This window comes from Amphiprion ocellaris, chromosome 12, assembly GCF_022539595.1.
Source record: "Amphiprion ocellaris isolate individual 3 ecotype Okinawa chromosome 12, ASM2253959v1, whole genome shotgun sequence".
Classification (NCBI taxonomy): domain Eukaryota; kingdom Metazoa; phylum Chordata; class Actinopteri; family Pomacentridae; genus Amphiprion; species Amphiprion ocellaris.
This window is the reverse complement of record NC_072777.1, coordinates 14,977,879-14,991,684: the sequence shown is the minus strand read 5'-3', so window position 1 is coordinate 14,991,684 and position 13,806 is coordinate 14,977,879. Positions and strand designations below refer to the sequence as shown.

General features: G+C 39.6%; 1 protein-coding gene across 2 annotated transcripts in view; it reads right to left on the bottom strand.

The window, feature by feature from the left end:
* LOC111564633 (E3 ubiquitin-protein ligase TRIM9) overlaps nucleotides 1-13,633 on the bottom strand; it is a 92,234-nt gene extending 78,601 nt beyond the window's left edge. The window contains exon 1 of one of the 2 annotated variants that reach the window (XM_035945514.2): nucleotides 12,679-13,633. In XM_035945514.2, the coding sequence (XP_035801407.2) occupies nucleotides 12,679-13,548 (870 nt within the window). In that variant the 5' untranslated portion in view covers nucleotides 13,549-13,633. The remainder of the gene's footprint in view (nucleotides 1-12,678) is intronic. The other variant, XM_023264330.3, reaches the window with a different exon arrangement.
* Between the last annotated feature and the right edge of the window lie 173 nt (nucleotides 13,634-13,806).

The following is a 13,806-nucleotide window of genomic DNA, read 5'->3' as shown; positions in this document are numbered from 1 at the left end:
TTGCACTGCTGAGCCTGAGGTAAGAGGCGGACGAGGCTGACCTGTTATGGTCGGCATGCTGCCATCTGGAATGAGGTTAGTCAGGCACAGCTAGTTGGCACAGATCTGTACTTGCTCTAAATTAACTCAGCAGCCTCGCTGAGATAGGAGAGCATTTATTTTTGCTGATAAAATTGTAGTAATTTCTTGAAATAGAGCCTGAGGCGCTGAATTTAGTTTCACAAGGCATATTATATGATAGAAGACACTCTATGTCACATTAAGAAAATCAGGACAGTGTTCCTCTCTGCCATGATGTGAGATTGGCTGCTTATTCTGATATGCGCAAGTAATTTCATATTAATAATACCCAGATTCAGACTTGTTCACACTTGTTTGTTGTAGCTTCCCTGCTTCTTGCTTGAATAAATTTACACTCTCATGCTACACCGTTCATCAGTTGTGTTTCTGTGAAGCAAGCAATGTAGATGCATTAAAAATCTGGCAAATATTCAACACTTGAGTGCCGTATCACTATAAAAGCAGTGTATAAATTACAACACACATTACAACAAACAGGCAGCTGGCAGCTCAGATAGTAACATGCTTGTCAAAATGTTTTGTCAGTGTCCCGGTAGACAAGAAACAAGCGAGACAAAGTGTTTACTGTCAATATTAAATGATGTAACATGAAAGGAACTCTGGTGAGGGGAAGCAAAATCTAATTTCAGAGTGGAAATGCGTTTTAATGCTGCCAGTGAATGTAAATGATTCATGTCTGAAGATAATCCAAAAACATCAAACATGTAAATGCCACAGTGGAAAGGGGATGTACAATCTGTTCTTTGTCTTCATCTTTTATCATGACTGATAGCATATTTGTGTCACACATCGCAAGTCAGTGGGCTTGATGTCTGTCATTACAATGTTCACTGTTATACAGTTAAGCAATATCAGGGAGTGATGTGGCAGAAAAAATATACAGCTTCCAGATAAAAGGGGTATCACATGAAAAACATCCACCAATAAAAACATGAGTCAGTTATATTCTCATAAAATGCACTGATTTGACAGCCAGCTTTAGACCTGTAATGTAATACAATATAGTGCAGATGTTGCAAAGGAGGAACATGTGTATTTGCCCAGACTAACAATAGTATTCAATGCCAACTGTGCTGACAACAGTTGTGATTGGTGTTACTACACCAGAATACATCCACATCATCATCAGTCAGCCACACATCCACTGGCCATCTGGTTTACTCTCTTTCACAACCACACACTTTGTGATGCCACAACAAGATTTAGGTTTATTTATTTTTAGTGCCAATTTGTCACTTGATTGGTATTTATCCCTCATCTTTACTGCTCCAACTTATCTCAAATCCGTATGTCCTACTAACATTAACATCGTATTGTACAAATTAAGTTAGGAAACTATTTGAATGTTCATCAGTCCATATGATCTTGGTCAACCAACCGTGAGGAACTGTTTAAATCGAAGCTCCTGGTTAGGAAATAATAAATTAGTGATAAGTGTGAAAAACATATGATCTATTTCTTTTTTTTAATTTATTTTTTCTGCTAATATTTCCCCTTTTTGAAAGAAATATCTCCCCACTACCACTAAAAGACAATAATGTTTGGAAGCATTTTTTCTTCGCTTGGCTCCTGTGGTAAAAAGAGCACATACTGATTCAAGTATCTGCCCCAACAGACACCAGAAAAGGTAAGAAATGACTGTCTCTGCTACAAAATCCCATCACAAAGCCAGAAAATTTTGTTGCTATGGTATTACTGTCTTAATATATTTTACACTGCTTGAATCATGAGGGCTGTATTTGGGCCAGTGAGTGTTTATGAGTTAAGGCTTAATACATTTTCATGCAAACAGCACAAAACCATTGCTAATGGATCCAATTAAAAGATACATCGGTACCATTAAAACTGTAAGCATAAATTATTTAAATTACTTATCCAAATTAAAACAGCAGTGCATTCTGTCAAAAAAACTTGTAGCTTATAAGTTGACAATTATTTAGAGATCCACATTTATATGATACAAAACCTTAGTTTTAATTGATAAGCAACTTGTATTACATGCAGACAGTTTGCAAGGAGCATTATTGGATAGAATCCTTATTTGTCCACATTCTCATGCAATGTCACATAGAAGTGTTCTGACACTTAGATTGGTGAGAAACTGTTCCATGATGCGACATGATGTGAAAAACAAAAATGACAATTGCTGCCTCACAGTTGCATGCTTCTGCTAATCATTCATGGTGCAGTCTACATCCATTGCTCCTTCTGTTTCTGATTTATGGTGTTGAATATTGGCCACAGTCATAGAGCATTACAATGCCACAGTGAAGCTCACATTTCACCTTTTGGATCTAAAAAGTAATCACTTTGTTATTTTATTTTACTAGACATTTGTGAACAATTTTGCATAATTTGTATAAATTTGTAATTAATGACTAAAAATGCGTTTTGTGAGGTCACATGGACCTTTGACCACCAAAGTCTAACTGTGACACATAATGTTCAGGAGAATGGAACAAACAGGTGGATGGATGGACAGACTGATAGCTGGACAGATGTATGTATGAAATTCCATAAAATGTGATGTTCCTTACCATGGCAGTTGCCAGTATGGAGGCATTAAAGCTAAACAATGATGACTGGTTGGTTGATCCATCCATCCACCCCAACATCATTGAACCCTTAGATGCACGAGTGATTGGACCCTACACTCTTCCATAAGTGGGTCAAAAATGACCCATATAAGAATCAGTGTGTTTTTAGACCATTTTATCATTTTGATTAAAAATAATAATTTAGTATTATTGTTTGTATTAGATTTTTGTCCACACAAGAATGACTTCATGTTTGAAATATGTTTATTTTTCACTTTATAACACATTTAAAACATTTTGATAATCTGAAAAAGAAGAATATTACACAGAACACCAACAACAGACAGCAGAATGTCAACTTCCATTTTGTTGCCATTTTTCCACTCTTTTCCTCCAGCTTTTGCTACATTCCATCCCTCCAAGTTTGTGCACTTCATCACCTCTTGTATGATATTATCAGTGATAAAGAGCTTGGGATAGTTATACAAATATTACGATTTCTTTAAAAGTATGAAAGGCAACTTAAAATTTTAAATGGAATATCAAAAACATGTTTTTTGACAAATAGCTGGACAGTAAAATTATAAAAAAAAATTCAATACAAAGATATTGCAAGAAAACAACCTCACCAGATCATTTTTTACCCACTTATGCATCTAAGGGTTAAAAAGGACTGTGTTATTCTATAGTCCAGTCACCTGGATAAATAACTAAAGCATATTCATAGGTTGTTTCACTGAAATGTAATCCCTTTATGCCTTGAAATGATTTAGATGTAAGTTAAACCAGAATGTGCATGTGCATGAGGTCTTTAGAGACAGACGATACCGAGTGATGACTCACCAAGTGCATGAGCTTATTTCTATCCTCATATGTATATTGAGAAATGGGTTGTAATTGGTGAAAGCTGCCTTCGGTGATGAGCAGTTTTAAACAGTGGTCCACAACAGCTTGCTTGATTTTGTTTCCCCCCAGTTTAAAAGCCAGATATTTCAGCCCCGTCAGAGGCACACGGAGCACAGCAATTTGTTCACCATCTCAGTTTGGTCTCCATGTAATGATGAATCTAATTGTTCTAGGCTGTTCTAGCCACTGGGCTATCACAGAAGAAGTGCCCCCCTCACTTGAATATTTGAATACATGAACAACAGAGATACTTAGTTGGACAAATAATCCAAATGTTTTAATACTGAATACTGTGTCCAAACAAATTTCTGACATATTCAGAATACTAAGAAGAAACATAAATATGGTTGCGATTGAGGGACAAACATACGTAAAACACATGGAGATCTACTGTAAGCCAATATCAGCTCGGTTTCACTACCTGAAACCGCAAACAGCTGATGTATACAAATGTGCAAATGAATTCTAGCAGAACATGAGGATTAAAACCAGGGGAAAATAGAGTACGGAGAGACATGACAGGTTTTCTTAACAGCTTCCTTCCCATGGAGCTCACAATACCAAGGGAGCAATTACATTTTGGTGCTGTATAACAATTCCACATCATTCACACTGAATGCTTTATGAAAGAAGCCACTTGGGCCTCAGAGATGACTTGTTGGCATGTTATTTAGAAGGATTTATTGTGATCAAAATTTATCTGTAAACATAGAAAACAACACAAAAGCTGCCAGAAAAATACAGTTACAGGAAAGCCAGATATGCTAACTTGCACTTTGTTGAGCCAGCCAAACTGAAAATGGAACCAAGGTGGTATAACTGAGCATAGAAAACTGATCATTTATGTTTTGGTGCAAACTCATGAAAAGATTTAAAGGTTGTGCTGTCAACAGAATATTCTTCCCCACAGGTGTTTGTGAAAGTTGTACATCTGTAGTTGTTTGGACACACGACTTGCAGCTTCAGTATTTGTTACATTCCTCATAAATGCAGTACAAACCTCACAGGCAGATACAATAAACTTGTGTTACATACACTGATCGGCAACACTAAAGCCACTGACAGGTAAACTGAACAACACTGATTACCCCAACTGGTGACTGAGACCATGAATTTATTGGGAATGTGTTAACTGAGGTAACAGATCAAGTGAGAAATAGGGTCATTTTCTCATAGACTTCTGTACAATCTGACTTCTTACTTTACAATGCCACCATATAACTAGTCTACCTCTGTTACTGCTGCACTTTTTCCCTCACATATACATACCACTTATGTGCAATAACTGTTTTAACCTCATGTAAATAGTCTTCTTTAAAAAAAAAATCTTCTGCGTATATAATGTTCTCTGCATTTTTGCACTGTGTGTTTCTATTTATTCTGTACTGTCTTTATACTTTTTTTTTCTCCTTGGAGCTGCTGTAATGGTGAACTTTCCCCACTGTGGGATCAATAAAGTTTATCTTATCTTATCTTATCTTATCTTATCTTATCTTATCTTATCTTATCTTATCTTATCTTATCTTATCTTATGTAACCAGAGGGGTCACCACTGCTGGTTGTTTGAAATAATCCAGGTTAAAGAGACTGCCATGTTCACTTTTCAGACATGCATGCTACATCCATCTTTTACATGTATTTTCCAGACCATGCACCACACGTACAGAGCAGTGTATCTGTTAAATGTACAAACTACAAGATCAGACATAACGGTCAGTAGACAGTTTATATCTTCTTGTATAACTGTGGTTTCAGAAGTCTTTCAATCTTACTAAGAATATTTTCTGTAAGAAATCCTACATTTTTTAAACATGGTTATGGCACAAATCAAGAATCCCTTGTAATATGTGAAATGATTTCACGATGACACTGCAATCACTGAAACAAACACAGCATGAGAACCAGAAACGCTGCATTTCTGGTTTTTAATATTTAACCACAGTGCCAGAACAGCCTTTCACTGGAATCAGCTAGGTCACACATATGCACACACACTCTGTATGCACATGTGGATACACATATGTGTGTATATGTGCATGCTTATATACACAGTGTGTTTTCTGCTTGACTGATCAGAGGAAACTAGATCAGTGTGTCTTCCTCTGCATTCCCTGAGCAAAAGTTCATCCGCTTCAGTTATGCATATTTATGCCTTCTGATTGTGTACTGATGCATGTGTGTTTGTTTGTGTGTATGTTGGTCCCTGAGAGTACATAGCAGAGGGATAGTTACTCTGGGCCCACTCCATGATGTACTTAGTGTTTGATTTACACCATAACGATTATAATCTAAATGTTTTTCATTGATGTTTCTCTGCATAATATGCTGTAGGATCTGTGAAAGCATAACACACACACACACACACACACACACACACACACACACACCACAAATCAATGACACTGACAAAAGTCAAATTATGATGGCATTAAGACTTGGTCAGAGCACCTCCAAAACAGCAGGTCTTGTGGGGTGTTCCTTGTATGCAGTGGTTCGTATCTACCAAAAGTGGTCTAAGGAAGGAAAAGCAGTGAACCAGTGACAGGGTCATAGGCACTTAAGAATCACTGATGCATGTGTGAGGGCATGCAGATGTGGTCTGATTTCACAGAACAGCTAATGTAGCACAAAGTGCGAAAAACCTTCATGCAGGATTTGACACAAACATATCAGATCACACAGTATATTGGAGCTTGCTGTATATGGAGCTGCACAGCTGCAGATCAGCCAGGGTGCTCGTGCTGACCTGTTTCCACCACCAAAAGCACCTATAATGAGCTTGTGAGCATCAGAACTGGACCATGGAGAAAGGGAAGAGGGTGGCCTGATCAGATGAGTCATGTTTTCTTTCATAACCAGGTGCATGTGCATTGTTCACCTCAGAAGAAATGGCAGCAAGACATATTATGGAAAGAAGCAATGCTATGCTCTGGCCAATGTCCTGCTGGGAAACCTTGAGTCCTGCATTCATGTCGATGCTACTTTGACATGCTGAAGACTGCGCACACCCCTTCATGGCAACAACATTCCCTGATGGCAGTGGTGTCTTTAAGCAACATTACGATGCCTGTAACACTGCAAAAAAGCATTGATTTGGCCTCCAAATACAGAAGAACAAGTCCAATCCATGAAGGCTCCACCTGCAACTTCCAAGACAAAGGATCTGCTGCTAACATCTTGGCGCCTGATCACAGGACACCTTCAGAGGTCTGGGGAGTCTAAGAATCAAAGCTGTTTTGGCAGCACAAGGTAGCACCTGCAATGGTGGTGTTACTGTTGTGACTGATTGGTGTACACTCACAAACACATAAAACACTATGAAAAGGACATATGTAACATCCATCCATCCATTATCTATACACCGCTTAATCCTCACTAGGGTCGCGGGGGGGCTGGAGCCTATCCCAGCTGACTCAGGTGAAGGCAGGGGACACCCTAGACAGGTCACCAGTCTGTCGCAGGGCTACACATTTAGACAAACAAGCACTCTCACATTCACACCTACGGGCAATTTAGAATAATCAATTAACCTCAGCATATTTTTGGACTGTGGGAGGAAGCCGGAGTACCCGGAGAGAACCCACACATGCACAGGGAGAACATGCAAACTCCATGCAGAAAGATCCTGGGAAAGCCAGGACGCGAACCAGGGATCTTCTTGCTGCAAGGCGAAAGTGCTAACCACTACACCACTGTGCAGCCGCATATGTAACATGTGAACACAAAAGCAAAAGGCACTAATTTAAATGTCTATACCTCTAGAAATTTGACTGACAGTTCAAACCACATGAAACATATAGTTACTCATAATCCACATCCCCACATCTTGCTGAATCATGGAGGCCATCATAGTTGGAGTCCGATTTAGAGATACATGGTATGATGTATATTTCTGCCTAAAACACAATTCTGTGGAGTTCAAATTACAGGCATGAAGCAAATTAAGACCCCACACAACAAGCAAACACAACAGTCAGGTCACGGATGTTCATCTTGAGCTACAGTGGGCTGGGATGATCTTTAAAACCCAGGGGAGGGAAATTATTGATCCAGAAAGAAATCCTTTCACTGGAGCAGGGGTTTATGCCTCTTGGTTTACTTACAAAATTGAATATCTTTTTTGCTACTGAGAAACAATTGGCAATTCAATGTGAATATAGTCAAACAAAAAAGAGTTCTATATATTCTGTATAAGGAACAATGGGGACAGTATTAATATGCAAAAGTAATTAAATCCAAACCCAAAGACAATTACATTACAAAAACATACATCAATATAACTTGGAAAAAACAACAAAGGTCTGTGCATTCTCAGGTAAGCATTGGTACTTTACCTCTGGCAGCCAAGCTAAGCAGATAAACCTTTTCATTCACCAAACCAGCACTGTATCTCTGCCACAACTCCTTCACCACATCAGTGAGGATAAACATCCACTAAAACCAAAGACAAGCCACAAGTCTACTTTGTTCCACTATGGTCAGTCATTTTGTGCTTGTGTACATGTTCTAATAGATTGTGATGTTTAAAATTTAGTCATTATCTCATGATGGTCTATTTGATGTAATTTCAACTCATATGGATTAAGAACACTAAAGGCTATCTGAGGAAATGTATTTAAAGAATCCAAATTTGTTTAATAAGCCATTCTTAAGGTTAATAAGCCAAAAAGGGGAATATTAGGTGCATGGTTTTAGAATTGGTAGTGCCCAAATATGCTAGAAAAACACTAAAAGCCTAAAATTTGATTTAAAGACTTAATTAAAACCACAAATATGACAAATTTATTTTCTAATTTCTAATTTGATAGAAAGCTAATTTTTAAGCATAGCAGTAACTGCTTTATTAAAGGTTAATGCATCATTTACCAGATCATTTAGTCGATGATTAAAACGAATGGATTCACACGTATTTTAAAAATATAATGTGTGTAAAATGTAGATAATCCTTTCATATTTGCTCAATAAGTGTCATTTTGGTCCAAATTCATTGCAGCCCTTTTACACAAAATTCATGAAAAAGTTCCAATCTGACAACCTTGTTTTTTGTAGTGAGGTTTAACCCTCTGAACATCATGGAGTTTCTAGGCATTTTTACTCAATGTTGGCTCATTTTCCACTGCAATATAAAGTCTTGCACCTCTATGGAAGCAGCACAGCCATGGCTAGAAGCATTAAAAGCGCTAAAATTTATCTATATATCTATCTAAGACAGAAAGAAAGAAAGAAAGAAAGAAAAGTAAACTGGTTGTTGCTGTTTAGTGACATGTAGGTCAATACAGGCTGAGCACCAGGTGAAGTGGGACAGTTATAAAATCAATGAATCAATCAGTTCATTTAGGTACAATAGAATCATGATTCAGCCAGGAATGTTTTCACAAAAACCCAGCACCTTCTTATTCCTCAGAAAAATCTTTGCTTTGAATATAGGATAAGGAAACAAAGAAGGCGGAGAAGAAGCAGGATGCCAGTGAGATGAAGCTACACCCACTGAAAGGAAAACAGAGTAATCTGCCAAAATAAAACAGTCTGCAGTGCTGACCTCACTGAGTGACACTTCAAAAACTCGACAACTGTTTCAGCTGGACACACAGTGTTTGTCGCCTGTTCAAGTGCAGCCTGAGAGTGAATAAGACAGCCAGCCATCGATCTCCTTCAACATGAAGGACACCATATTAACTAAGTGGTGCCATCTCTTATTCATACACTGCTCATTACTTATCAACGCCCTCTCACTCCTGTACTCTGATGGGATTTTCACGGTCCATTTATGGGACAGGAGGATAGAAGGAAAGATGGAGGAAGGGCGGGAGGAGGAGAAGGGGAGGGTAAATGAAGGGGAGAGTGTAAATAACAGATATGTTGGAGACAGTGAACCATGAGCAAAAAGCCAGTAAAATGGGAGAAAGATGCTGAGATGTGTGGCAGATAAATGATGAATGGAATGACTGGAGGCTTCCAATCATACAAAAAAAAGAAAGACAAACTGAGAGATTAGTCCCAGTGACCCACTTAGCAGGAGGCAGGCAAAAATGGCTTTTAATTTACACAAATGAAGCCTGGGCGTGAGGATGGTGGCCTAATGAAATGTTTCAGGAAGCAAGCTGAAATCATCAAAAACCAGATACATGTTGGCTAAATAGTCCTGCAGATTCATAAATGCCACTGCTAGCAGTGTTTAACCATTTTGCTTCCAGTCCTTAAGGCATTTTTTTTTTACCATAATCATACCAATTTGTCATAATTATTAGGGGAATTATATTATTAAAATGTTGAAATACTGTGAAATTCAACACTTAGGCCAGCTACACCCTGTGAAGTTAATCTCAATTTCTTCACATAAAAATATTAATTAAAAATATGGAATAATGAAAATATATGAATGAATTTAATATAGACAGCTCTGTCTTTTAAATTTTTACCAAAGTCAAATCACACTGTAACATGAGAGGAATGAACTTGAGTTGACCCCAGCCCTGGAGCAGATTCATCTTTAAAATGAATGCAAGAGTCATTAAAAAAAAGAATTAAATCATAAATCACTTTAATCATCCTTTAATGAAATAGGCGGGTGGTTTTTTGGCAGGCAGGGAGACAGTAAAGGAGGGATGCATTTGGATAGGAAACACAGTGTTATCAGCAGCTTTTAGCCAAATCTTATCCCTGTACACTGTGGAATGAATTAATGAATGAATGGGAGTTTTATTAATGCGTCAGGAGCACAACAATCCTCCACATTAAAATAAGCAGGTTCAGAGTGTGCTGCATTAACATTTTCACTACAAGGACTACAAAAATAAACACGGCCAAGGTGAATTATTTTCAGACTTTTATATTTAAAACAAAATTCTTAAATCACTTACTATAAGGTACAATATACACAAAGGTTCAAAAGTTTGGGGTCACTTAGAAATGTCCTTATTTTTGAAAGAAAAGCAGTTTTTTTCCCAATGAAGATAGCATTAAATGAATCAGAAATACAGTCTAGACATTGATAATGTGGTAAATGACTATTTTAGCTTTAAACAGCTGATTTTAATGGAATATCTCCATAGGGGTACAGAGGAACATTTCCAGGTGTTGAAAGGCTAATTGATGATTAGAAAATTCTTGTGCAATTATGTTATCACAAACAATTCGTCTTTTTCCGGTTTTTGAAACAGCTGGGAAAGTGATAGCAAAGTTAGCACATTAAAACCAATTAAACATATTTTCTACACCTATTTTCTGACAGATTACAATTATTTATGAAATATCACAAATATGTTGAAGAATCACCATATCTGTGCCAAGTAATCCCATATTAGACTAGATTCAATCCAAATTGAACTATTTTTCAAAACTTGACCGTGTAGTTTTGATGCCTAAACATAACCGAACAGGATGTAAAAAATGAAACTTCAGGCTTAAGCATTGATTATAGTCCCTTGTTGATGAATACACAGACAACACAGACATATTTTTGTTGCTATTGTGATATTTTTCAATCTCTTAGTCTCAAAAATATTAGTGGAGGCTGCACATGTCACTGTGGAAAGTATGACACCGACCTTCAGCATTAATTCTACATCAATGAAGAAATGTACCAGGACAGCTGCAGGCATCCGCAGATGTGTAGGTGTTATTTTGCTGCTTTTCTGGCGCTCAGTTGCACACATACGCAGTCGGTTGTAACTACATTCTCCACACATACATTCTATTTGCTGAGCATGCGCACAGTTGCCTCCGTATGGTAGTCACAACACAGACTGTCCACATAGACACAACTTTTGGGCTGCATGTAGGTGTCTATAGAGTGGTCTGTGCAGATTCTCGGAGACCTACAAGGATGATAAAATTTACACCAAGTGGACCCTAGTAGACTGTCACCAACTTGAAAAAGCATGAAGTGAACCATAACTAAGAATAACTGCCCCACACAGAACGCAAACCCCGATCTCCTGAAAGTCCTGTTGCTGACTTTAAGTCTTGATTTTACTCCATGAAGACGTGCACATGGACAGCTGCAAATACCAACGGACATGTAGTCGCTGGAATTAAACTACCTTTCTAGTCCACAGGAGTCTGTTTGGAAGAAACCTTTCCACACATGTGCAGGAGGTCATATCTACATTTTCCACACATCTGTTTATGCAAACACACATTTTCTTAGACCACTACTACCCCTAAGGAAAACACTACTGACTACTTAGCCAAAATCATGAACAAATACATTTCTTTCAAAACAAAATCACCCTTCTTTCCAAGTGTAAATTAGAAGGCAGTTTAGTTTTATATGAATATTTTTTGGGGGAACAGGGTTACTCAGATCACACAGCAATCAGCTTTACCTGAATATTTTTTCACATTTGCCAACCACAGCTACAGGATCACTTCTCATCTGTGCAAATCAAGATTTTATGCATTAAAATCCTTAATTTTGGTTCTGACAAGATATTTTCCAACCATTTTCTCCCTCAAACTTAATTAAAGATTAATTTTAATGAAGTTTAAAGAAATAGAAGTGCAGATAAGTAATTCCTCTCCTTAATATTCACCCTCTAGTCAGACACAGACATTACAAAAACAGTTAAACCAATGACTGTAGCCATCATTGTTATTCCAGCTGCCCAAGGACCAACACTGACCTCCTCCTACACTACAGCCACCACTACACACATCATACACACACATGTACAATACAGACGTGGGCCAGTAATACATGAGGTTGTGTGACCTTTTCTTGTGATGACTCATGTTGCACACACAGCTTTGTTCGCCTAGAGTGATTATCTTAATATGTGTGAATTCTGATGAATCACACTGAGTTCTTTAATTTACGTTTGTCCCAAATGCAGTAAACACAAAACATTGTGGTGTTTTCTTTTTGTCTGACTAACATTTGGAGCTCTGATTATAGCCTTCTCTCTGTTAACTGTGAATCCACATAACAAAGCAGGTGACAAAATTTTGAAACAACAGAAATATGGCTGGCAGCATAGAGAACACTGCTCATAACCAGCACACACAAAACTGTAATAAAACAAAATGTAAAGCAGGATTCAGACTCAGTGAGGGCACCTCAGCTGATGTGTGTGTGTCAGATACTATATGCAATTTTGAAGCCTCACAGCTCATCATGGTTTCATTTTATAATCATTAGTATCAACAGACTCACTTTGTGTTGTTTCCACATCACGGCCAGCGGTTTCACGTCGTGTTTGGCGTGTTTTCCCTCCTCCAGACACTTCATACACACCGGAGCCTTGCAGCTGCAGCAGTACATGCTGAAGTTTTCCGCTTCGTGATCCACGCAGGTCGCCGGTTTCCTCGCGGTTGCAGGCGGCTGCTGACCGCCGCTGCCTCCCCCAGCGCCGCCGCTCCCTCCGCCGCCGCTCGCCGCTCCTCCGGCCGCTTGGTTCGGCGGTGGAACCAGGCGGTGCTTGGCGAGCGGACCGCGGGACGGGTGGCACCGCTGCTGGCAGGCGTTGCAGTAATACACGTCGCACTGCTCGCACATCACCGACGCGTCCACCGGGTTCCGGTCGCAGAGCTGGCACTTTACCGCCTTAGAAGAAGATGAAGAAGATGATGAAGAAGACGAGGAAGAGGAAGTGGAGGAGGAGGAGGAGGAGGCGCGGTTCTGCTGGTACCGCGAAACGATGGCCTCCAGCAGCCGGTTCCGAGGGAAGCCCCGGAGCCCTCTCTCATCCAGGGAGACGCTCCGGTGGCACAGTGGACAGGTGAGGGAGCAGTGTCGATGAGGGAGGGCCGGTGGGAACACCCGCACCCCGTTGGGAGACTTGAGCTGACACGGTGTGTAGGAGCCGTAGCCGCTGTCCGTCTCGCTGTACAGACTCATCTTGTCCATGTCCAGGTAGTCGTAGTCGGAGCTGCCCGAGGCTCGGCTCTGCACCGGGGTCTCTCCGTCCGGGGTCTGCACCGTGATGTTCCGGGCGCACGCCAGGCAGACATTGTGGGAACAGGGCAGCAGGATGGGGTCCTTGAAGAGGGAACCGCAAACGGGGCATTTCAACTCTTCCTCCATCGCTCCGGTGTGTCAGTAGACCGGAGGAGAAGCTGCTGCTGCTGCTGCTACGAAAACACACAGCACCTACTGACAGGGACAGCTCCCTGCGCCGCTCTGCGCATGCGTACGGAGGGGCGGGGACTGTGGCGACAGCTGATTGATCTTGTTAATTGAAAGGCGCAGAAACACCACAGGTTTCATATTAGCAACACTTGTGTTCAGGGGTTTGCTTATATCTTCTATTTCTTCTTTCTGTCTCTATCTCAGTGAGATTTT